General features: G+C 37.4%; 1 protein-coding gene across 9 annotated transcripts in view; it reads right to left on the bottom strand.

Annotated features, from left to right (window-relative positions):
* Positions 1-1,322: 1,322 nt before the first annotated feature.
* Positions 1,323-27,981, bottom strand: part of LOC135200925 (paxillin-like) — a 137,191-nt gene continuing 110,532 nt past the window's right edge. For 6 of the 9 annotated variants that reach the window (XM_064229692.1, XM_064229694.1, XM_064229693.1 and 3 more), the window contains 5 exons: positions 22,123-22,377; positions 20,837-21,010; positions 19,271-19,501; positions 6,778-6,898; positions 1,323-5,813 (listed from right to left, as the gene is read on the bottom strand). In XM_064229692.1, coding sequence (XP_064085762.1) covers positions 5,668-5,813; positions 6,778-6,898; positions 19,271-19,501; positions 20,837-21,010; positions 22,123-22,377 — 927 coding nt within the window. In that variant the 3' untranslated portion in view covers positions 1,323-5,667. Of the gene's footprint in view, positions 5,814-6,777; positions 6,899-14,473; positions 17,320-19,270; positions 19,502-20,836; positions 21,011-22,122; positions 22,378-27,981 lie in introns of those variants that run through there. The other 3 variants (XM_064229695.1, XM_064229700.1, XM_064229696.1) reach the window with 2 other exon arrangements.

The raw sequence follows: 27,981 nt of genomic DNA on the forward strand, positions 1-27,981 counted from the left end.
TACCTTCGTCTCAGTGTTCGCACTCCTGAGAAATTTTTTTTATCCTGCCTCAATGACCTCTTGAAAGCGACTGTACCAACAAGAAATACAATTACATGTAAACAAAGATGGCCACCAAAACTGATCTATTATGCTGTATTTAGATACTGTATCAACTTTTGTTTCTGTTTTGAAGAAAGCCCTTTAAACACTAGATTTAAATACCACTTAAATATGTTTAAGCATATTATCATCACATTTTTGTATTCAGCAAAACCTCTTAATTAACATGGCAGTTTTGTATACTCACCCCTACTTGATACAATAGTGTATTGGACTGTCATTATTACAGTTAGGCTAGGTCTAAATCTGTGAAATTAACTTCGTCCACTTATGTTTAACACGGTAAAATGTTTAGTTCCACTGTCTTACACTGTAAAGAATAAAAAATAAATATTTTTGTTTGAGGCTTTTAGTTTTTTGTATGATAAAAACATTCTTGGAAACTATGAAGCTGTGATTTTCCAGAATAGGTAGTTTGCTGCAGAAAAATAAATACTAGTTTATTTATTGTGTGAACACAATTGCGTATACATCACAATATACTATACTTAATATACTGATATATTGCTATTTTGAGGTTAAAAATTATAATAAAATAGTTTATAGCCAACTAAACATCTGTATTTCATCCAAAGGTTTGATTTTATGTTTTGCATTATGTATTTTGCTAGCTATATTAGCCTCATTAGCTGTACTCTTGGTGATTTATTAGTCCCACAAACTGTAGTCTTGTAGATTTATTAGCTTAATAAGGTACAGTATTGCAGACTTATTAGTCCACTAAGATGGAGAGCTTATACATGGGTATTAGCATTAAGAGAGGTAATTAATATGCTTGTCATAAACTGGGGTTATATATATCCATATTACTACAGACTTCTGTTCAAGGACAGATGAATCACTCTTTTTGGGTTGCCTAGGAGATGAACCTGGATATATGTAAATGTCTTGGAAGCTTCAGGATTGCCAGTCTTTTGAGATGGGGCCCACCATGAAAAGAAGTGCTTGGCGCAATATTTCCTTGTTTGGCCATTTCAGTTAATCACGCATCTTTAAAATATTGTGCTATGAACAAGAAAACTCACATTCAGATACTCTCCAAGTCACCATTATGGGACCACATACAATAAAGCACAAGCCAAATACCAGAAATGAAAAGGAGAGGAATTCCTATGCACAGTACGGTAATTTGTCCATAATAAATCATATGAAGTGCTTTGATGCATTCAACCTACATGGAGATGCTGGGAGTCTGGAGGATACATATACTGAAACAGCTGTTATAATGAGACTGCTTTTACTTAACTTAGCACATGGAAAGGACATGGTATTACAATACTGTCTGGGAGCAGTGGACGATAATGATTAGGAGGAAAAAACAGCAATGAGGATGTTTCCTGTGAGTTATAAAACATTAATCTTAAAATACTTAGGACCACCTAAATATGAAGATTGTCACCACCTCTGTCTTGAACAGAGGCTTATCTTTTGTAAAGGTAAAATTACCTGAAAAAACTCAGTTTTTCTAAAATACATTGGTCCTGCATATTCTGCCATTAAAATGGTAATACTTAACACACTTCATTTCCATAAACTTGGCAATGAGTCTTTTATGCTATGTGGCCCATTTCCCACCATTTTGCGCGCATAAGCAAAGGAACAAGTTTACATTGTCAAATGAGACAATACTGTGAATAAATTAATGTATTACAATATTGCCAAACTATCATTATCAATAAAGAAAAGAGTTAATGGAAACTTCATTATACCATTAGGTATAAAAAATTGACAGCAATTTCAAGTCAACTCAATATCATTACTGATAATCCAAACATAGGAGCTTAACATTAAAAGCAATACAAAGCTGAAATGATTCAATAATAACAGAAGTTAGAAGGGAACTGATATCCTTCATTTGCTAACAGAATGCAGACTGTAAAAGCAGAGAACCCTTACTGCACTGAACCAATTCACATAATCTCAGAAATACCTGAAAATGCCGAAATTACCCTCCTAAGAAGCTGGAAACCACATTTTGCCATGAAACTGTATATTCAGCACCCCAATAGTCACAAGAATTTCACAATATATACAGGCAAGAATAAAAGTGAAATGAATACCTTTCATACTTATTGCATAAACACAAGGTTAAAAGCTTTCATAACTTGAAACTGTTTGAAGAACAGAATCTTGCCTGGGCCACAGCGTCCAATTTGTGAAAAGTTCTAGAAAACCTTCCCTGAAGTTCTTATGAGCATTAATAATATAAAACTGATCAAACACCTTAAGTCTATACTTGACTATTTCTAAAAGTCACTTTTTAACATTTTCCTTGTATCAGACCACACATTCTAAGTTTGCATTTATCAAAACACTGCATACAGTTTACAAGAGAGAACATATCAAAATGAATTTTATCAATATGTTACAATTATCTTTGATATTAACAACTACAACCAAACACCAATACAGCACACTGTATTTTCAATGGGCCACCAGGCCAACACGAATTAATCTGACACATAAGTGCAGTCCTAAAGTTAGCACATAAAAACCCTTTTGATTCAGTATGGTAGTGCAATGCATTTCTTAGTTCTGCAATAAATGTTAGCTTGGTGCACACAAAAAGAATGTGTTCCTCTTCTTGTTATTCCAGTATAGTAATATTATTTATATATTTCATTCATTTTCGATAATGTAATAATGAGTCTTGCTAACCTAGAAAGAAAATATATTTATATAAGGCTTTGCAACACACGTCTTCAAACCTTGATAAGTCACATTAGTGTGAGACACATTTTAGTGGATTATTCTACATAAAATTAAACATTATGACTTAGACAAACTGAATTATAACAAATCTTACCCAGGCAATTACAGAAATACAATATTAAGACTTGATATTTTTGAATAACATTATCAAAGTTAGTTTCCCTACAGAAAGATTCATAATTTTGAAAACCTGAGTACTACATGCTATCATGACTGATATTAATGGAGCTAATGCATCTACAGCAAAATAAAAAAAAAATCAGCAGTTTTACCCTCATAAAAAACGGGACTGTGTTACCATCACTAGCAATGGAATACAAAAAAACCCTAAACCTAATCACATCCAGAGTAGTTAATACTAAGTCGATCAGAATCAAAATGAAGCATCAATAAATAATTTTTCCAGGTAATGTAACAAAAATAAACCCATAATAAGAATCACATTCAGGATTAATATACAGATAATGCAAAGTAGCACGAAATTCTCAATATGCCAATTCAAGAAATAAGTTAGAGGTGTCACCTCAAACTGTGCCTGTTCTTCTCTGTATTCATATCATCAGAACTATTATTATTATTATTAATCCAATCAGTCAGTTATTAAATATTTCAACTTTATCAGTGAATTCAGCCAACAAATTACCATAAAGCTAGTACTGTTATGGAAGTTCTATGATAATGTGGTACAGCAGAACAATGCAAAAACAAAAAAACGGCCGTGACACCAGTAAAGTACCTTGGCATAAAAATATTAGAAACAATGTTATAGTGCAAGCAGGAAAAACTCCTAACTTTTTAATGACTCTATGTATATTAGGTGCTAAATAATTTACATAAAACCTTTAAATTACTCTTCCCTACTAATCAATTACAAAAGCTACAAAAAACGGTTGACTTAGGACTTCAAAATCACCCTTCACTACAGCAGACCTAAACAGTAACATTAACAATCCTCTTCATGCAGAACTTATCACTCAAAGTTATAGATAAGATATATATGAGAGAAAGAGACAATATTGTTCTAAGCATGAAAGAACTAACCTAACGTTAAAGTTTCCATTTCGACAGGAATGGATGCTCTTAGACTATCTGAGATGAAATGTGATATGGTTTGAAGGGGGTAAGGAAAATGACTACCCTTGTTTGGAGGATGACTGATCCAAAGGCAGATATCAAGAGGGGCGGACTCACCTGATCTAAAGCTAATGATGAAAAGTCCAGTTAAAACATCATTCAATGTGTACATGAGAATGTGGCCAGAAAGGAATAAGGCAATCTACAATAAGTGTTTATATAAAAGCCCAAATGCATTTACGCAAACATGCATTAAAACATTACTGACATAGCACGTATACCTCCCGACACCATGAAGAGAAAAAAAAATTTCAGTAAGCTATGTTATTCTCTTACCCCTTTTCTACCAAAATAGCTTCTATATGGTTAAGAGACACAAAGAACACAAGAATAATAAAATATAATATTTGGGCACAGAAAATACAGTAATGTCTCCCTACTATGATCACCCTATAACACAAAAATAGTCCAAACATGAGCTTTTTTGAATATGCTGTAAAAAGTGCACGTCATTAAAAACGTTTACAATTGCAACTTCGGTCAAACGATCAGTATTGCACTTTTGTCATTCAATGTGATGACAACACGGCACTATACAGCAGCATCATCGTTACTATTAGTATACCAGTTATTAGAGTTGAGCATCCTATTCACAGTGAACTTTTTAGCTTACACCATACTGGTGGTGCATTTTTGTGCATGCATTTGTGCACAGTTTACTACAATTTAAAAAAATTTGTGCTGCAATTCTAAAAGCCACAAGTTAATGCACCACTTTCAACCTGTATGCAGTTGAGTGTTAATCTCATTTGCAATATTTCTTGCCAAGTTATTGCATATAAAATAATAAGGGATTGCATGAAAACATGAAGCACAATTGTCAACATTCTAACTTAGGAAGAGATTTTCAACAAAACTCAATATCAGCACGAGTTATGAAAGCAATTCCTTCTTAAATACAGTTTTTGCTTGCTGGAATTAAGAAGAATTCTAAAATCTTCATGCACCTTTTCCTCTCTAATTAAAACACTGATGTCATACTACCCTACGCATATATAAAATGAGTTGTACAGTTATACTGCACTGACAATCTGGAGTGCAATCTAATGATAGATTTTAGTACAAAAAATTCACTAAACTTTAGTAATATTTTTGTAAATAGTACGACAAAGTAGTAGTATAATAATGAATGACAGAATATGTCAAACCCTCTACATATCTTACATTGAGGATTAATTCTAAAGCTCATTATTTCACACAAGTACCACAAGAATTCACTCGGAGTCCACTCTTCATATTTACAATGAACATATACTAATGCAAATTTAATCACAATGCAGTATGAAACTATAAAACCAATATACACGGTTGTAGGAAATTCTCTAACAGTTCGCCTTTTGTATTGGTATGAGCAATGCGGAACAATGAAGTTACCGAAAGAAGCATGTGTTGATAATTCTGCAAAACCTTTCACCACATAAGATGGGTAATAAGGTCTGTATCGACCTACAGCTATAACAGTCTGTTGAATAGATGCAGACATGAACATACTACCTATTATGCAAGGGACAGTAACTATGACTGGTTGGAGAATTGATCCTTTTATTTTTCTTTTCCTCCAGACACACCAGATTCTTTTCCATAGTTTTCTCAATAAATTTTTTCTCAAAATGAATCCATAGAGTTTGAAACATATCATCAAGTCTCTGCGTGTTTGAACGCACCATTCACTGTGTTGTACCTCGACTTCCAACCTCGACTCGGCATCTTGTAAGTAACTTAACCGAAGAGTTTGTCGAAGCATCCATGGCAGTATGGCTTGTCGTTCTGTTCCTTGAAGGTGCCTTTGTTCAGTTGCTTCAGGCAAAACGAGCAAACGAAGTGTTCCGGGTGGAACTTGCGGAACATAGCAGTGATGCAGCGACCTGCGTGACATATAAAAACATAGTACTTAATAGTTCTGCTTTCACGTTACAGTCACAAGGACAAGATACTATACTAAATAAGCTGCAGCTTTAGTCACAGATTAAACAAAAATAAATGCAAACCTTATTTCATTTATGCTTAAATGCCCAATAGACAAATCTAGCAGAGCTGGGTTTTTACTATACAAAAATTCTATCATCTGCTCAGGTAAGTTCTTTCCATCACCACAGGAATCCCTCAGACTTATTTGTACCAAGTATAATCTGAAGCCTTAATGAGCTCAGGATATCACTATCACTGTTGAGATACAATTATCAGTGCTAGGAGGAATATTTTTGTACTTATTGAGCATATAAATTAGTTTTGAATTGTCCTTACAACTATTAAACTCAACATTGTTTTGTCCTGTGATCTAGACGAGCATTTGGAGCCAAATTTTTGTCTCTTCGAAAACCACTGTCAAATACTCAAACTAATATCATGATGCTTGTCGTCCAATGTCGCCTTCCTTCAGATTGTCTAGTAATTAAAATCTTAACCTTCTCAGTGTCAATTTGTTATAAAAAAATAGTTTAACCAAACCACTGAGCTAGAAAATCTTAGCTTCTACAGAGCTGACCATATCTATAGCAGATTGAGAAGGTGAGGTAAGGAATGAATGTACAATCAGTAACTTTTTATACATTTATATATGAAACTGTCAGACACCAAATGACGAAATGCAGGGTGAATTTAATGGCTGTTCAGATTAAGCATATTTTAATATTAACAGAGCTACGATCACAGGACATGATGTGTTACTTTGTAATGAACACAGATCCCAAAAACCATAAGAAAATTAAACCTCACATTAACATCATCTATCTCTCCTCTGATCCAATGGATTCATAAGGCATCAATGAACCCACACCGGATATTGACATTCCTTGTACATACAACCTGTAACTTTCCTTCCAGTCTCACCTGTAATGGGCTTGTGACAACCTGCACAGAGCGATCCTCTTTTGGCATGGTAGTGGGTCTCGCAGTAGGGAAGACCCTCGTGGTCGAAGAACGATCCCCCATTGAAGGGTTGTCGGCAATCCTGAAAGAAAAAACAGTTTTATTATTATCACGCGATGCCTTCTTCAAATATTCCTGCAACAAAATCTCTCATGAAAGCTTCCTTACTCCCCCACCCCACCGCACCCCATCCCACTGGGTCCTTTGAAATCATGATACTGCTTCAACAAAAACAAGGACCTGCCAAAATCTCTAGTAATGACTTTCCTCAATGACCTGATTGCAATGTCATTCTTTTGAAGGCTGTGAAGTCCCAATTCACAATTGTGTCATCCACAGTATTAAACCACAAGTTAGTTTAAAACTAAGAACTATACTTTAATACCAGCCATACTCAAGTATACTAGCCATACATTCATTACAGCAGATTATAAATATGAACTCACAATTACATTCAACAAATATACAATGATTGCTATTGCATACTGCAACAACAATAATAAAAATATACAAGTAGTCGCTGTACAGAGAGAGAGAGAGAGAGAGAGAGAGAGAGAGAGAGAGAGAGAGAGAGAGAGAGAGAGAGAGAGAGAGAGGTAACATTAAAGAAAGGTAAATCAACAAAGAGATAAAATATGCATACACAACAGACATAAAATAAATAAGGCAATGGAACATGTCACTTGAATATAACTTTAATAGTAAACATACATATTTTACGACTGTTAAATAGTCGATTAAGGCTTACAGTCAGACCAACCAGATAAGGGCTGCAATAACTCAATGGTTACAGCTGAACCACAGAGGATTATAAAGGCTTGGCAGGGGAGCACAGATGACAAATGAAAACACAAAATGCGCAGACGGGAGAAGAACGCCTAACAGATGAGGCATCTCACTGCCAAAAAGGAGAGAGAGAGAGAGAGAGAGGCGTTGTTAAATTTACACCCTCGCCATTTAGGCGCGCAAGCAAGGGAAAACCTTCCTGAAGGAGATTTACACCAAATTTATTTTTGTAACGTCCTTTTTTTTAACATAGCTTATTTTCCTCTAACCTACATTTCTGTATAATTATAGCAGGGGCTTTATCTTTTACACTAGCGTTAGAGAAAGGAGCCAAAACTATTTAAAAGAGATGAGGTAGTGAGAAATATGCAAGGTCCGCTGTGGCTTATCTCAACAACATAGGATTTGGTTCTGTGACAGACAGACTGCCTAGTAACACTCCTTTTGTCCCATTTACTACAATTCTTTTTTTTTTCTCTCGTTTGCTTAGAGGTCCCACTGATACGTACCAGTGTTACCACCCATTTATACCATACCAGGTGTAGCACCTATTACGTACTAGTGTGCCACCATATACGTACCAGTGTCCCACCATATTATACATACCAGTGTATTACTATATGATACGTACCAGTGTACCACCATATTATACATACCAGTGTATCACCATATTATACGTACCAGTGTACCACCATATTATAGATACCAGTGTACCACCATATTATATATACCAGTGTACCACCACATTAGGCTTGGCTGTTGGTATTGTTGATACATAATTTTGAGATCTATGCATATGGTTATCTATCTATTCATAATTTTCATCTATGCATATGGTTACCTATCAACTAATGTACGACTAGCCAAATGACAGGACATCGATCACAAATTGGCCCACAAGGATGCCAATTATAGTGTCATCTGAAAACACTGTTCACAAACTATTGTAAAGCATCAGATATGGGGATTTCGCATCTAAGTGCAGCTAAAAAATAATATATGAAATTATTAATAACTGTAGTAGTATTAGGAAACAAGTCCATTAAAAAAATGGGGTCTGAATTTGGTCATATGTTGGAACATGGTTGTACACTCCTGGAAGCTCAGGTACAACTATGATAAGCTGGAGAATATTTGGAGATGTTAACATCATTCACCATACCAAGGAAAGCGTAGTACAAAGGCCTGCTTCCAACAGCAGGGAATAACGTCAGTGTACAGATGCAGTACAGAAAGCGGTTACAGCAAAATCCTTCAGTAACAGAGTGTATAAAAGCGTTTGCATCACTGGTTTCCTGGTCGCATAGATGGGCGTTAAATTAAGGCTGAAGTTCAGATACTTGGTGTATGAGGGTAATACAGATAAATAATTACATAAAAAGAAACTACAAAGGAAGAAGCTGAATTGCGTCAAAAGGGAGATTTTGACGCACTGTAATGAATGTCTGGGGGAAAATAGAAAAATTTCAAACTCTTGAAACTGATGTAACAAGGACAAAACAAAGACAAAAACGCGGAATTACAAACAATAAGCGGCCGAACAAAAGCAAGTAATGATAACACGAATTGAGATATAGCCTCAATTACCATTAACCCCCATCCCAGCGCCTGGCCCCTCCAACAACCAACCAACCCCCACCCCCCCCACCCCCCAACAAAAAAAAAAAAAAAAAAAGATTGACAGGGATCAAATCCTTTTTCTCAGCCTTGTTTATTTCCAACGTTTCTGCCCGTGCATTTTCAGCCATTAAGACATAGACAGCTATCTCCTGCGAGGAAAAAGTGTTGGCAAAAGGAACCAAGGGTGTCCCCACCATTTTGAGAGAGAGAGAGAGAGAGAGAGAGAGAGAGAGAGAGAGAGAGAGAGAGAGAGAGAGAGAGATTGGCTTACAAATACCGCATTTCATTTTCTTAAGAAACTTGCAAACGAGAACGTCTCAAAAAATACATTCTTTTCTGTTAATTCAAGTTTGTTTTCCTTCCAACTGCTACCTGACAACAGCCTACAAAGGTGTGTCAGTCACTACAGAGCCCCCGCCCGCCCCCCTAACACTCCCCTCCCCCCCCTCACACCACCTGTCGGGGCTTTTAGTTCAAAAGGGATGCAGCATTAGTCAGGGGGAAAAATATGACAAGGCACTTGCTCTGTATGTAAACAAAAGCTTCTGAATATAGAGGATTTAATATGCAAATCAGGTTAGACTTCACAATTTATTAGCCTAAATACCATAACAGTAATTTAATCATGAATTTCTCGTTACATTTATGAATTCGCATTGCCTTTCCGTAAGTTTGTTTGTTTGTATGGTGTTTTTACGTTGCATGGAACTAGTGGTTATTCAGCAACAGGACCAACGGCTTTACGTGACTTCCGAACCACGTCGAGGGTGAACTTCTATTACCAGAAATACGCATTTCAAACACCTCAATGGAATGCCTGAGAATCGAACTCGCAGTCACCGAGGTGGCATGCCAAGACCATGCCGACCACGCCACAGAGGCACTTGCCTTTCCATAAAGAATATAACACAGACGTCTTAAAAATGAATCAGTTTACGATAATTATCAGACTACGTATCTATATAGGACTCTTTTGTAATCAATATCATTGTAGTTATTTATTTCCAAATGCCTCTTCGTAATTAAAATATAGCGTAATTAAAAAATAAAGTACATAATTAAAAATAGAGTATAATTAAAAAATAGAGCACGTAATTAAAAATGGAGTATAATTAAAAAATATAGCAATTACAAAGATAGAGTAGTTAAAAAATATAGTAATTAAAAAACAGAGTAAGTTTTCCCAGCAAAATATACCATGAGCTCATCAGAAAAGCACAGATGAATTCTATGTATATCGGTTTAAACGCTCCCTTTTCACAATGAAATGTTAATTTAAAAAACAAGCCACACATATTTACTAGTAAAATAAATTCTCAAGCCTCAAATGACGAAAATAAACGGTATATCAAGCATATATATATATATATATAGATATATATATATTTATAATATATAGATATGATATACATATATATATATAATCTAATATTAACTATAATCTCTCTCTCTCTCTCTCTCTCTCTCTCTCTCTCTCTCTCTCTCTCTCTCTCTCTATATATATATATATATATATATATATATATATATATATATATATATATATTCATTTTTACCAAGAAAGTCTAAATAATACAAGCAGATTTCTTTACGTCACCAATACGACGCAAAACGGGACAGATTTGAATAAAATATAAATATAAATAAATTTACTAGTAAAATCCACTATTGATGTCAATGACCCAAGCCATAACAAACGTCCAAGGCCTAATTAGTTAAGTAGCAAAATTAATATGCATTCGTACTTTAAAACCACAATGTGAAAACGTTTTATTATAATTGTATCCCCCCCCCCAAAAAAAAAATCCCTAAAGGTGCGTCTACACGGTCGAACAATGTCCGTCGGACAAACACTGTTACCAATTAACAATTGTCTGCCGGTCTTTGCCTTGTGAGCAGAGTAAAATCAGTGATATACAACCTTATCTGGTACCACTGTTTGTTACCAGATCTACTTCCATCGTTTCAACGCTTATGACGTCATCCTGCTTCACCTATGATATGGTAACAGTGTTTGTCCGTCGGGCATTGTTCGACCGTGTGGACGCACCTTAACTGGTCTTCAACTGGTGACAAGTATCTCAAGGCTACACTTGAAGTTTTAGCGACCACGAGAGAGAGAGAGAGAGAGAGAAATCGAACTATTCGACCAACTTAATAACTGATTACGAATTACTTATAAAAGCCTGCCTCCATGAAGCTTATGGATAAATGTCCATTTAAATATTCACTGCCTTGTTTTGGTGGGAGATGCAATCATGTTACTTACTTTCTGCAGCAATTGGTCAATATCTAAGTTTCTCATTTGAAGTTGAACCATCATCAGATATGGCACAGTTAGTTAAAGCAACCGTCTAACTCCGGAGGTAAACCAGTTTGTCGAGAGATTAATACACAGTCTTTGATTGTTCAAGCTAAGCTACGCGTAGGAATTACCAGTGGGTAGAATATATTAAGAGAACACGGCAATATTCTTGAATGTAGATTATTTGTGCCGATGAAACTCAAAAATCATCTGCTTTCGGAGATAAAATCAACCACAAGGTGTCCCTTGTTCAATTTTGTTTTAATCTTGGCAAACTACTACATATTAGATCACACCTGCACATACCGCATACCTGTATCGTTAATTAGATAGTAGGCAGAAACCCCCTCCCCCTCCACACACGCACACATAGATTTGGTTGGTCAATCAGGAATGAACAGGGCTTAATTTCTAAATGTTGAATTGGAATAAAAAAAAAAAATCTTCCAGGGTCTTTCAAGTGAATCTACTTTCCCTTGGCTCACCTCTTAAGAATTGACTGAAAACCTTGAATGTCCCTTGGAAGTATTTTCTACAAAGATGTGAGCGAACACAACCTATTGCTGAAGTTGTCGGAGGAGAGAATAAACACGGAACTAGACGCCATTTTACAACGTAATGGCCATCTGTGGGACTATAGAATCTTCCAAAGTTTAGTCAAAAAGGACAGTAGCAGTCTGAACTAAGGTGACATATTCCACACACGATATCACGACTACTTGAACTAACCATTGCGATAAGATGGAAGAATATCTCTCTCTCTCTGTCTCTCTCTCTCTGGCATAGCCTTTATTTACACTTTCTATATTTTGATGACGCTAACAACTAGGGATATAATATCACAGCCTGTATACATTCTGGATATCTGTAATCAAACTGCAATTAAAATCTCCAGAAAGGGTCACGCCGATCCCACTCACAAATCTCACTATCAAAGTAAATCAGGCTCATTTTAATTCAGGTCACAAATACCTAGGGACCTTGGGGTGAATCTTTATTTCCATGATATCACTTGACCATCGCCCTTCCTAATCCTGTCTGAAAATGAGTGACTAAATTGCGTCTTATCACTCTCTTTCTAATGCTTCTAAGAAACACATGAGGTAGTCTGTCTCTGGTGTACATTTACAGCTAAATTTCTAGGTTAGAACTTCCCCCTTATAGTTTGTTTGTTTGTTTGTGCGTGGAACCAGTGGGTATTCAGCAACGGGAACAACGGCTTTACGTGACCTCCGAACCACGTCGAGAGTGAACTTCTATCACCAGAAATACACATCTCTCGCACCTCAACTGAATGCCAGAGAACTGAACTCGCGGCCACCGAGGTGGCAGGCCAAAAATCAAACCGACCACGGCCCTGAGGCGCTATTCCTTCTTATAAGATGTTACCCTGGTTAAAATTCTTATTCAGACTTCTACATCTAGTCCTACTATTGTTCGTCCGATGTAAGTTTTTAACAAAGAATTCTGCTGCCTTCTTGCAGGATATTCCGATTTCCTTATACTGGAAACATCCCACAGAGTAAATCCTTCATATGTACGCACTTCTGTGGACCCAGCATACATTCCTCATTATCCTAATGGTGTGTCTTATAACTTAAATTATTCCTCTACTGCTAATCTCACTTATCCTAATTATGTTTCTGGCCACTTGGCAAATTCTGTAACTTCTTTCTATGCATCTCCTTTCATCAGAAGATCCTTTCTCCCCCTAAAACATTAATAATAAAAAAATAAACACATTGAGTAGGTGGAAATTTGTAATCCCAGGTGAACTACAGCTCACCCCGAAGTATATTAACTAAAAATTTCGAGTTCTCCGTTCAGTGGCTGCTGGAGGGTATTAGCAGTGAAACAAGTGGCACTTGGCAACTTTCGCGTCCCCATTTTGAAGCTCCATCTTGGTAACTGGGGAGGTTATCCAAGGTCAGAGTTCATACTAAAAATAATCAGAGGAATACTACACAAACGTGAAAAGTATCACTTACTGTAGAACGTCTTTTTAGACCACAGGATTGTCTACGTAAAAGTACAATGAAACATGAGAATGTCTAATATGAAGGTAATCATTCCATCTTTATTAAGAATGGAATCAATTCACGTCTTGTGCATGGAAATACTGGTTTCATGCTGAGTTTCTTTGTGTGCAACCAGTGGTCCTATAGTCTTCAGGAACGAGATCAATATTAATACACAGTCTTGCTTTTTTTTTTTTTTTTTTTTTTTTTTTTTTTTTTTTGAACAGTAAGTGTTCTGTCGAGTTTTACAGTCAACTCAAAATATCCCTTCAGTTCCCTGAAGCATTGCACAACAAGCATTGTATGCTTGTAAACAATTAGCTTGATGAGGCTGACTCATGAACGAAGGATGAATGAGGCCATTGTCTCTTGAGAAAGGTAAACAAACCGCTTTGTCATTCTTAGTTCAATTGCTTCCTTCAATTTGAAGCTACTGTAGTCTCTCTGTATTCTTACAGTTGACCTTGAGAGAGAGAGAGAGAGAGAGAGAGAGAGAGAGAGAGAGAGAGAGAGAGAGAGAGAGAGAACACGTAAGTTTTCTAATAATTTTTTCAATTGGTATAAGAGGTTACAACTTAAACCAAATAAAAATATGAAACTTAACCCTGACTTGAAAGAGAGAGAGAGAGAGAGAGAGAGAGAGAGAGAGAGAGAGAGAGAGAGAGAGAGAGAGAGAGAGAGAGAGAGAGACTTTCAATACAATGATTTCCTTCTCAAGTATCAGTCAACTTAGATTAATATATCAACAAATAAATGGTAAATTTTGTTTATATATCTCACCAACTGTAGCAAAAAATAGTAATAAAAATAAAATTTCAGTTGATTGCTATTAAAAAAATGTCCCCAAACGTTTATCACAATTACACACAAACAAACCACAACAAGATCCAAAAAGGGATTAACAGCACGAAGAAATAAATCTTCCAGGTGAAATAATAAAGGAAACGTTTATTATTCGTCAACAATACAAAATAGTAGCATCTTGAGGAAGTCCTATATAAGCGATGGGGGTCTTCTATCTCTTTTCAGCAGAGGAGATAATAATAACAAAGGTGCTTCACCCATCGGAACAGATTCAGATATTATGGAGTAAACAAACAGAAATAAATACAACTTGAAGTCGAGTTTCTCTTTTAAAAAGTGACTCATTTTAAGTTGCCCACGTAGGGTTTAAGATCAACACCAAACCAGGGAAGAGAGATTGTGAATACAGAAGATATAATGTTGGTACATCTTGAAAGTGGAAATATGTCTCGACAGGTGTGAAGTTTGGCAGTATCTTATGGAAAAAGGGCAGGTGTACATTTGTACATTGAGGGGCAAAGTAATCAAAGGTATAATTGCAAGAAGACTGGTCTCCTTAGGGGATGTTTGAGAATACAGTAGAATTGAAACTGAAGTGTATGCTTAATAACAGGAATTTATGTTAGATGTCAACAATTTGTAGTGGGTAAATTACAGTCATTTACAGTAATTACGTGTAAATTAAAGTAAGTCTGAAGGACAGGTTATAGCGCAAATGTTTAGGGGAGAGGATTCAAAATTGTGAAAAGATTAACCGGAAGGAATGACTACGGTTGTTTAAAATGTCTTGTTCATCCAGGAGGTAAAGACTACTGATGTAAATTGTGTAACAGGTAAAACAGATTCAAGTGTTTCACGTGTGACAATAATTACAAATGTTGTAATTATAGTTTTAATATCTTCCTTAGGTTAAGGTTAACATTATTTAACAATTCTTGGTTTAGTTCCCACATGTAATGTCTCTTGATATTCAGAGCTGAGGTAAATTCTCAGTAAAAACATATTACAATATCTTTTCTTACAGTTTACCTCTGAACCACATGATCAAAAGCTAGCATCTCATGTTACACACAGCCACTTGGTGACAATGAAATAAGTGATCTCGGCTAAAAGAACATTGTTCAAACATTGATGTAACCTGGACATTTACCAAACCTTTTACAGCCGAGAGTTATTAGGAGATAACTTAAGAGGGGGCCTTTGAAAACACAATTTTCAGAAAACAGGGGGAAAATGTGAAACATCTGCTGGGAAAGTCTGTTTACAAGTGTATTTATACTGTATGCCTAACCCCTCTTCCCAAAGGCTTGAGATCATTTAAATAACAGTAGGAAAAAATTTATAATGCTTGTATTAGATATGAGATTAACTTATCAAACTAACTAGAGACCTTCTTCAGAGGGGAGTCCACATTCTGTCTTTCTTGGCTGGTTCGGTCTTCAGAAGGCACAAGGTCTGTGGGGAAGTACTGGCTACAAAGCCCAAGAACTAATCAGAGAGACAAAGATTGCTGTGACAAAGTGCCTTGAAGATTTTTATTTATTTATTCCAGCAAATAATGCTGGCAATGTTAACAGAAAAAGCTGAGAATTCATGAAAAGTAACCAGGAGCACACAGAACAGTAAGTAGCCTTGAAATGTGAAACCTTGTGCTTCCTTGTGACCATGTATTACAGAATTACATAACTGAGAGACCTGGCTGATGGAAAAAATGATCTACTGTATATGATGAGAGAAACAAAGTAAGTTCACCTTGACCTTGCAAAACAATGTATATCATATCATGAGACAAAACTGGTACAATTGATATCCTCTTGAGCCAATGACATAACTGAGTTTTAGCCAAATTCCGTTGACGAAATTCAGTGCATCTTCGAAGATTTCTTTTAACACCGAAGCCCTCAAAAAAATATATTTCATTCTTCAAAAGAAATTTTTGATGAGTTTGCATCTTGAATCAACTGTCCCTCACTTTTCTGATTCAGTCTTCATTTCTTCATTGAGCGGCGTTGTTCATTTTCTTGAATGAATCTTGCCCAAAACAAAATTCGCAAGTTTTAGCCAAACTGGGCAAGTCCCTATCATGATTGGAAAGTAAATAACAGCTTGCTCTAACATAGCAAAATTCAATGTAGTTGGGAGCCTCTTGTAGCCTGTTCAGAAAATTTTATGTAGCCTTTGATGAATCTCATTACTTCCAATGTATTATTTCGGGATCTCGATGTGCCGTGAAGAATGACATAGAATGATGACCTTGCAATTTCTGTGTTGATATCCACAGCTGCCATTACATTATTAATGAGGTTTTAATCCTTGTGGGAAATCTTTTGAGACTTTCTAATCCTTGCGACAGTCTTTTAAGATTTCCTAATCCTAGTGACAACCTTCTGAGACTTCCTATAATCCCCTTCGTGACGAAGAACGTTGTTTTTTTTTTTTTTAAGTCGTATAATGCAATGGCTACTCAGTGGTGACGACAGGTGAGGCAAGAAGACTTTATGTTACTCTAACAAAATTCGGAGGCCAATATCCGTAGACGCATTTTTGAAAACATAATAAAAGTAACTAAAATACTTTAGTAAATCATTCCTCAACCGATGGCTCTTCTTGCCTTGGTGAACTCTGGTTGATGTTTATCAACGATTTCTACTCGGTTCTCTACGATCTATCAGCGGAGGTGCTTGTTTTTCCAGTTGTAGGAGTCAGGTGCCACTCAGGTCATTCATAAAATAAGAAAAGGGTCCCACTCGTCGAAAGCTTTATCAGGCGACCGCCATCCTCGACCGTACTTCTCCTGTATCGTACGTCTTCGGAAGGCGTGTCATCTCGTCTTGTCTTTCTGGTGCTTGCCTACTCGTCCTCCTCCTCGTCTCCGTCCTCGTCGTCGTCGGAGACACCCACGCATGCGCTGCAGACGGGCTTGCTCTCAATGCAGTAGTACTGCTTGCTTTTAATGGGCTGCTTGCAGTCCTTTGGTGGAAGGGAAGGAAGGTAGACGTGACAAAACCAGATACTACACAAGAGGAGACATTTTCCAGATGAAAATACTATTACTACTATTATTATTAATTCTTCTCATCTCTTGGCAGACAGAAGAGCATCTGGATGCGTTGTTAGGGATGAGATAAGCCTGAATGAGCTGGGTTTAGCGGGGGCTGGTCCGAAGTTAGTCACGAGATGTGTGAGGCAGCCATGTTAATTGCTCGCAGAAGTCTTTATTAGAGATTGTTATTCTTCCTTATTAGAGATTGTTATTCTTCCTTTTTAGAGATTGTTATTCTTCCCTCAGAGCTCCTGGGGGATGTCGTGTGTTAATTTGACAAAAGCTGAGTACCTCGACGTTCGATGGACTCGTCGCCAAGACTCGCAAATCAAGAGAAATGCAAAAAACAAAATGTCCGAAACCCCGACTTTCTTACTGATTAGTAAGGAAGGATTTTAGAGAAATAAAAATATACGTCTAATAAAAATACGGTGTAATGAGTAAAATAAACATTAGACTAGCAGTTACTAACTTATTTGTTAGCAACATGGACCACTAATAATTTCACTACGAAAACGTTGCGTCATCAACGTGAAACACAAAACGAAAAAGGAAAAGAAAGATTCAAATATGGGATGAAATCCATATAAAGCACAAAACACAATGGGCATAGCTATATAAAGAAATGTGTAAAGAGTATATATATATATATATATATATATATATATTATATATATTATATATATATATAGATAATAATATAGAGAGAGAGAGAGAGAGAGAGAGAGAGAAGCGAGAGAGAGAGAAGAGAGACAGATAGAGAGACATATATATATATATATATATATATATATATATATATATATATATATATATATATATATATACACACATAGATATATATATATATATTATATATGACCTGTTGCTTAATGGGATAAGACTATTATAACCCCCTTACATCAGCAGCAGCAGCAGGGAAAAAGGTGGCGAGAGGAACATCACGGCCCCCAAAAAAGATCACCTGGCTTGCTTGTGGTGCCAAATGATATAAACATGCCCTGATTTGAGAGAGAGAGAGAGAGAGGAGAGAGAGAGAGAGAGAGAGAGAGAGAGAGAGAGAGAGAGAGAACAATGGCATAGTTTAGAGGGACAATCTTGAGACTTCAAATACAGAAAATATGATTATCAATGATGCTATAATGACATGACACCGAATTATATACTTACCCTTTTCAAGATTAAAATGAATTGGCATAATGTATATAACCAGCAGCTAAGCTAACTGCTATTCAGTTCTAATCACAAGAAATATTTAAATGTTCTCAAACACATGAATACAGATATTGTCTATTGAAAAGATAATATTAAGTGAAGATGTTATAATTCTACTTACCTTCCTTCTGCAACTAGTAACTTGAGACCTCGCGACAGATGATGTATCATCATTAGAAAGTCAATCACTGCCAAAAAACCATTCATACACGAGCAAATACAGACACATACACACTTTTACAGTCTATAAAAACTATGGCGATAAAGCTAAATGATTACATAACTACTTTATAAGGTTTGAATCGGTCATTAACCAGAAATTATCCCCTTGAACTTGAGATCAAGATCGACCAGCCAGAGTTTTTTTTAAGGTGGGTTGCAGGGTGCAACCTTGCAAGGCACCAACGCGCATCAATGGAAAGGTTTAAAATGCAACATTAATTAATGACACTGAAGAGTACCACTACTGACTACAATAAAGGGCATTACAGTCATGATCGACATTGATGTTCATTGGAGGACACCAATGAACATCAATGTAATGATTTAATACTAGTATGTATGACAATGAAGAGTGCCACCATAAAGTGTCCCAAACGGCACTCTAAGGAAAGATGCTCGCCAGTGCCAACGGGACAGAGGAGAAGGGCGCGGCGTACTCACCCTGCAGACGAAGCATTCGGGGTGCCACTGGGCGTTGAGAGCTGATATGTAGTTGTCCATGATAGGGGCGTTGCAGCCACCGCACTTGGGGGCGAACATGTTGAAGTAGTCGTTGCGGCAGTAGGGCTTCCCGTCCTTCTCGTGGAAGCCGTCCTCGCCGAAGGTGTTGCCGCACTGGGCGCAGAAGAAGTGGTCCGGGTGCCACGTCTTGTCCAGCGCCGTCACGCATTTCTGTGGGGCAGGGAAGAGGAGTAGGCGTCGCCCAAGGGTTAGAGCAGGAAGTTGGAATAGAAGCACATAAAAATTCAATAAATGGGAAAATAAAGGTAAAAAAGGTACTGGGGTGGTTTGGATCTGTACTGTACTGCAGAAGAAACAGTTGGTGAGAATAACAGCAGACACACAAGGGACAGGAGAACAAGGGTTAGAGCAAGAGGTGGTTAAGTTGGAATGGAAGCACACAAACATTCAATAAATGTTAAAATAAAGGTAAAAAAAAGTATTGTGGTGGTTGGGATCTGTAGTGAGACTGCATAAGGAACAGTTAGCAAGAATAGACACAGAATGGACAGCACAAGGACCTATAAGAGAGCCAAAGAAATCAAGGAGTAGGGTAGATAAAGGGGAGTGAATCTAACCCACAAATGGAAAAACTGATGAATAAACGTTTATGATGATTACGACTGCATAAAAAAAAATTATTGTAATAAAGTAAAATGATAAAAAAAAAATCTAATTTCCCAAAAACCAAGAATCAAAGGTCCACCTAAAATATCAGGAAAATATATGTTAAAACAATGGTACTGACTACTGAATTCAACTGAAAATAAATTTTATGCTAACGGCCAAGGACTGGGACGTATTCGGTCATTCAGCGCTGAAACGGAAATTGACAGTAAAAGGCCTGAAAGACGTAACAGGAGGAAAACCTCAAAGCAGTTGCACTATGAATCAAGTGTTAGGAGAGGTTGGAAAGTAAGATGGAAGAGGTATTGACTGTATTTCTGTAACAACATTCAGAACTAAAATATTTCGAAAATACAGCAGCAAATTCGTTACCTGTATTTCTGTAATCATTTAGAATCAATATACGTAATCATAGGGCATCTTAACTCCCTAGACCTATAACCAAATATATAATTACCACAACCGTATGATTTTCCCCACAACCTAAATCTCCGTAAATCTGCTAATAGTTAATAAATCCGTAAGACATTTCCGTTACCTATAACTCAGTAATGCATTTGTAACCAACATATTCACTAGGTAATTCCAACTACCTATTTTATACACATTCACATGGCAATTTATGAAATTATTTCGAGAGATTCCCCCACAATGCATTCAAATCCCTATACACTAATCTAATTCTACTTGAAATGCTTAATACACACTTGGGATCCTTCAAGAAAATGTATCAACAAAGCATTCCAAATCCCTATACACTAATCCATCCCTATTTGAATACAGCTGTCTACCTTTACTTGAAACCATTAATACACCCTGGAGGCCCTTCAGCCATCCACTGAGGGGCTCCTGCAGACAGCAGAGGAGGAGGAGACTCACATCCAAGATGGGGCCGTCGCAGTAGGCGCAGCGAGGCGAGAAGAGGTTGTGGTAGTCGACCTCGCAGTAGGGCTTCCCGTCGCGCTCGAAGAAGTTCCTCGTGCCCAGCTCCTGGTTGCAGTGGGTGCAGGTGAAGTGCTCGGGATGCCACGTCTTCCCCAGCGCAGTGATCACCTGCTCCGCCAACCACGACGAAGTTTGGAGAAGATCAGTGACTGTTTTTTTGACAGGTTTATATATAGGTATGGATAGACATATGCGTATATCAAAATGTGAGATAATCTACTGATTTATATTGTTGATATGTATACATACACATACAATATCAGTTGGTGAGATCATTTACTGATCTATTCATTGACACTGATTGATTGGAATACGTACAATACACACATATACATAGTATATCAATTGGTGAGATAAATGACTTATGTAATGACTGATCTGTATACGTACGTATACATATATTATCCACATACATCAACTGAGATAAATGACTGATTAATCCATTCTTATACATACATCATACATATGCAAACATTGTATTTTATACAAATTGGGAAGTGATTTCCCGCATAGAAGCTGCTTCGTTGTGATCTGTCAAAATCAGCTGACTACTCGTCAGCTGACTATTATATGGAACATGACAAAATAAGCTTTTAACTTGCTAAGCAAGCTTCCAAGAACAGATTGCTCATATGTTGAAATTAGGGGGAAATCATTAAGCACAGTAACGTGAAGATGTGAAATTAACCAACAAAATATAAACTGGAAATGGGATGTAGCACGAAAACAATCATAATAAATTGTATTACTGCCAAAATTTATAGCAACAGTAACGTGAAGATGTGAAATTAACCAACAAAATATAAACTGGAAATGGGATGTAGCACGAAAACAATCATAATAAATTGTATTACTGCCAAAATTTATAGCAATCAAGGTTGGAGCATGTTTATTACACTGGGCGGCGTTTAACATGCTATTTTATATGCGATAATAAACGAGAAGCAATAAAAAGGGAAGAAATTGAGAGGAAAATGAAGAAAACCTGACATAAAAGTCCTCTACCGAATTTATACTCGACACTCTTACAATAAAAGTTTCTCACACAGAAGTTATCTGCGCATTCTGTACCGTGGAAGCTTTGCTTTGCAAGAGCCAAATGCCCCTTTATCCTTGTTCATTCTGAATAATCAAGATAATAATTTGACATGTGGAAAAAAGTGACAGCTGAGCGATCGTCCTCCATGTAGCCACGCCCCTTTTTCTCTCTCTCTCCTCACCTGTCCTACGATGGGCTTGTCACAAGCGCAGCAACATCCCTTCTGGGTCGTCGTGATGCCCTGTTCGGTCATGTGTGTGGCCAGAGACCCCAGCATACAATCCAGCTGGTTCACTGGAGGGGGCGTGGGCTCCTTGGGAGGCGTGGGCGTGGGCGTGGGCGGCGTGGGCGTGGGCGTCGGGGGCGAGGGACTCTTGGGCTTCTGAGGTTTGGCGTAAGCCGAGTCTACCTGTGTCTGGAGGCTGCTGGCATTGATCTGTGCGGGGGAGGAGGGACGCCCGTCGGAGGAGCATTAAAATACGGTAGGTTTTGTAATGATTCTTTAGGGGGGGGGGGGGTTCCCTGGATTCGAAGGGGAGTCGCATTCTAAAGGGAACTTCTTTCAATTCTCGTGGCATTATACTAAAGAGATCCCCCATAAGTAAATAAATAAACAAATAAATACAACGAGACAACATTTTTCTTCTTCGCAACTGAGAGCAGCAGCCAGCGGTGCCCATCCGAACATCTTTTGGAAGATTAAAAAACAACATCCATTAAAGTGGAAAACGATTTTTAAAAAAAACTTATTCATTAAAGTAAGTCATAAAGATTCCCTTAGCATGAATGAAAGACATAAAATACGTAAATATTACAAGCTTTCCTTCTCCACAGTCTGAAAACTCGTGAGTGTCACGCGGAACGATTTGCAGTCACAAAACCTGCAAAGACTCGGAGATGACTTCAGCCGACTTGGCATTTAATCAAGGCTCGTAATGATGCCCCCGGGGTATCTGGGTAAAGATATATATCCTTTAATGTGCTAAGTGGGGTGTGGGGTGTCTTGGGTGCGAACGGCTGCGAGGTTTCCTGGCGAATATGTGAAGCATAATGACGAGATGAAGAGGGTTAAAACTGGTCGAATTTAAAGGATTCCCGAGAGTCGTCAGGGGATAAGCATTTACTGGGACTATTGGGTAGGGGAGTGTTGCGTCTAATTCTAAAAACTATTTTATGGAAAATATAAATACGTTTAAGTCTTAAAACGATTTTATGAACAATATAAATATGTTTAATTCTTAAAACAATTTTATGAACAATATGAATACGTTTAATTCTTAAACAATTTTATGAATGGTACATATAAATACGTATAATTCTCAAAACAATTTAATAAACAATATAAATAAGTTCAATTCTTAAACAATTTTATGAATGATATAAATGCGTTTGATTCTTAAAACAATTTTATGAACAATAGAAATGTTTAATTCTTAAACAATTTTATGAAAAATATAAATACGTTTAATTCTTAAAACAATCTCACGAACAAATCTCCAATCTACGACCAACATGATGCATAAAGACTTATAACATGAAAGTATCAAATTGAGCACCAATACAGAATTTAGAAATAGACAAAGCTTATTAGATTATTTTAAGGACTACATGAAATACGTTTGAGCACAGAACTCAGTAGGTATCGAACTGTGGACGAACAATGCCGAATTGTAAATGAGAATCCATCACATTTCAAAGAACAGTGATGACATTCGCTCAAGGCAGTGGTATAGGTTCCACTTAAGAGACGTCAATAAACGGATAATAGTGGAATATTTCTGTAACTGGCTAAAATTACACGAGGCGTACCAAATCCTCCAAGATCTGCCGCCCCTGATGAGGCGTGGGAAGGCACGAGGGATGGAACAGCTGCGAATTATCATCAACGTTGGATAGACTCAGGTCAAAGCAGAGGGCAGTGAAACGTAAGTGATAAAATGGTTTTAAAGACTTCATGTTGTACATACATACATACATACTTTCGTGCATTTATTCATATGACTGGAAATATGAACAACCTTTGGAGCTACCCTTTACATGATAAAAATGACATCATACATACAGACATACATAAGTTAATACATAAATACATACATATACAAACAAGTATACATGGATATGAATGGGAAAGGTAAACACCCTTTAGAGCTAGACCTTTCAGGGTAAGAAGGACATTAACATGAATATACATACATAGCTAGACCTTTCAGGGTAAGAAGGACATTAACATGAATATACATACATACAGACATACAAATATACATACATATGAATGGGAAATGTAAACACTCTTTAGCAATAGACCTTTCAGAGCAAGAAGGACATATACACGAATCCCCAATAAATACTTTAGACGGTTCAACAGAAATCGGGTCAAGAGAAACAAATAAATAAAAAAAAAACAGCAAACTGACAAAAAATGAGGACATAACGAATATCAATTCTGACAAATAAAAAACAACCCCACGGGGATACCTTACAAACTCGCACCCCTTTCCCCACTGTCCCCTCCCCTTTCCCTGAACCAGAACGAAAAAGACGGCTAATATCGGAACAGTGGGCGCCAAATGAAAGCCACCTCCCCCTTTTTTCGGGGGGAGGGAGAGCGGGAAGGGGGGGGTGGTCCTCTCCCTGGGTCACATGCCAATTAGCATGTCGGGTCTTTCAGCCAAGATATCTCCAGAATTTTGCTATATAAGGAGAAAAGAAGGGAAAACCGAACGTGACATGTTTTCACTGTTTTCTCTCTTTCTCTCTCTCTCTCTCTCTCTCTCTCTCTCTCTCTCCAGAGTAGACTGACAGACAGACAAACAGGTGGATCTCTTATCAATAAGTATAATCCATGTGTTGTGTAACCCGTCACAACAGGTGTCATGGAGGTGTTCCAAGTAATAGAGAGAGAGAGAGAGAGAGAGAGAGAGAGAGAGAGAGAGAGAGAGAGAGAGAGAGAGAGAGTAAAGTAAATTTGATGGGGGGAGCACAATGTGAATATGACAGAGAGAGAGAGAGAGAGAGAGAGAGAGAGAGAGAGAGAGTATGTATTTTGGCACTCTCCTCCAAATCCCCAACATGGCAATATGGCGGGCGTTAAGCTTAAGGAAGTGGGAGAGCAGTAGGTGGACGGGTGAGCGGGTGTTTGGGAGGAGAAGAATTAGACAAGAAAAAATAGGAGGGAGGGGAAGGGGGAGGAAAGAAAAGGCGAAGAAATGGGAGCAGATGACTTAGTGCCAGACGCCGATTTGGTTTGTAGCCGATTACAAAAGGTGCTAAGATTAGAGAGAGAGAGAGAGAGAGAGAGAGAGAGAGAGAGAGAGAGAGAGAGAGAGAGAGAGAGGCGCGCATGGTTATACAGAGAACCTTTGGGAAGCCATTCACAATATACTAACAGACTGCGTAAACATTTCACACCCCCCGAATTAAAGTTTACAAATAAACCATCTCTCTCGCTCTCTCCTTTCAAGACTCTTTCTTGAACTTTTCCTGTAAATAATAACATTCAACAAACTTCTAATTCTCTCTCTCTCTCTCTCTCTCTCTCTCTCTCTCTCTCTCTCTCTCATTTTCCCGCAGTAAATTTGGCATTATATTTTGATTTACTCTTTTATTATCTTTGATTATTTTCAAATTCGCTCTACAAAACTTAAAAGACAAGTAGCGTGGAAATACAACTACCATCTACCTTGTAAAATGAGACTGCGTGAAAAAAGTTCATGTTTAAAGTATACATCTTGGAAATGCAAAACAACAGCAAATGAAAAATGAATATTTGGACGAACTGTCAAAAACGTTGTCGCAGAGTTGTTTTAACGTTCTGTCACTCTATAGGGAGAGAGAGAGAGAGAGAGAGAGAGAGAGAGAGAGAGAGAGAGATATTGGTTGGTTGGTTTTATAAAGTTTAGGTGTAACACCAAGCACTGGGGCAGCAAAGGCCATTCAGCGCTAGAGAGAGAGAGAGAGAGAGAGAGAGAGAGAGAGAGAGAGAGAGAGAGAGAGAGAGAGAGAGAGAAAAGTAAATAAACGTCACGAATCTAATTTACCAATTTACCAAATTATTGTTTAAAAAATTGGATTTTCTATTGAACGATTTTAAAATATCTACGTAATCAGCGAACTGACACATCGGGGTACAATGAATGTGTACTACTGAACCATTCACAATCTCAATAAATAACGAAGGGCACTACCGTATCACCACGGCTAAAGCAATCAACAGATTTTCCAACAGGTCAAAAGCCATACGAAGATTTTAAAATCCACACTAACTAAAAAAATTACAACCAGAAAAAAAGTTGTTCACAATTATCCACGTCAATAAACGGTTCTGGGGAGTGATAGGAGGGGTATCGTTGGTACTATCCAGGTAAAAGGAGTCCTAACTACTCCAAAGTGGTCCTTGAGTATTCCCCAAACTCAGCAACTCTGTAGAAGGCACCTGGTCCTCCTCCTCCTCCTACTCCTCCAGTGGCTCTCACCTGTGCCGTCAGGAAGTAGCCGGGTGGCACTGGGAAATTTCGAAGACCAGTGTCCTCTATTTAAGCCTCAGACGGAGGTGGGGGGGACTAACACCACCCCCTCCCCTTTCCTTCCCCCCTCCCCCATCCTACCAACACCTCCTCTATGCATCTCCTGCCCACCTAAATTATCCCTCCAACCCCCTTTTGCTTTTGCTAATCCTTTTAATTTCACATAAGCTTTATCGGAGCGTTTATTCTTTGGATGTTTTTATTCGTTTTTTTTCCTAAATCTCCTCTTCCACTTCCTTCGTCAGCGCGAAAATAAGAGATTGCTCAATCTACTGTTGCTTTGCGAATTCAAGATGTGAAGACTTAAATAATGTTAATTTAAGAAACTAAATGCATAGCCACTAGTGTACATACAGATACGATTAAAACAAAAACTTCACTAAAATACACCACATAAAAAGATACGATTAAGATACTAATTACTGAATAAATTCCACTACAAAAGCTGATACGATTAAGAAAAGAGATACGATTACAAAAATCTTAATTAAAATACACTACATAAAAAGATACGATTGAGATACTAATAACTAAACAAAATCCATTACCAAAGCTGATACGATTAAAAAACTATAGGAAATGCCATTGCAAAAACTGATACGAAACTATAGTAGAATGAGTCATTCGGGGAAACTACAGAGCTGGAAACTTTAGAAGACGGGTAACAACTGGTCCATCGCCTCTTCCAAAAAACCGGACCATAGGTCCCATACACGAAAACGGAACGGTCCGCAAATATAGAGCGAAGATATAATAGTTCTTTAGCTACTTCCTTTCTCCTCTCAAACACGCAAACAGGTACCAGATGGGATTATCTACTGTCGCACCTGAAGTGACTCAGAATTCAGGAAAGTGTTACAGAGAGCTGGCGTTCCTTCCCTCTTCTCGCTTACTCGGGGAGTAAGCCTACACACTACTTTGTTGTTGTTGTTCTTGTTGAAGGGGTTAGGAATGGTCCATTAAAAAGCCTAAAAAGGTCTGAAAAAAAGGTTTTTCGATCTTGTTGGGGGGTAGGAAAGGTCTATGAAAAAAGCCTAAAAAGGTCTGAAAAAAGGTGTTCCGATCTTGTTGGGGGGTAGGAAAGGTCTATGAAAAAAGCCTGAAAAGGTCTGAAAAACGGGTTTCGCGTTGAGTTAAAGATACGGCTACTTAAGGATAGGATATTTACGAATTATTAATTAGAATGAAAATGTAAAAAAAATTATAATGTGCATCTTAAAGAGTTCAGAACAATTATTTCTAATACAATATGGCGCATTTATTTTAATTTTCGCTGGTAAAAGAACGCGCTATTTGGCTGTAGATCTTAGCACGTGCAGCCATTAAGCTGGAGATCAGATCACGCCTTGTCTAAAACAAATGAGCAGAGAGAGAGAGAGAGAGAGAGAGATACCTGCATAATTACCACAAAACAGGACATACGTCAATACGAAGATTATGCTACAATACTCTACGACATAATTATGGCAAAAATACATCTATCCTGGGGCACGTCCTTAAAATACAATCAATGGACT

Source organism: Macrobrachium nipponense, chromosome 27 (assembly GCF_015104395.2).
Source record: "Macrobrachium nipponense isolate FS-2020 chromosome 27, ASM1510439v2, whole genome shotgun sequence".
Lineage (NCBI taxonomy): Eukaryota > Metazoa > Arthropoda > Malacostraca > Decapoda > Palaemonidae > Macrobrachium > Macrobrachium nipponense.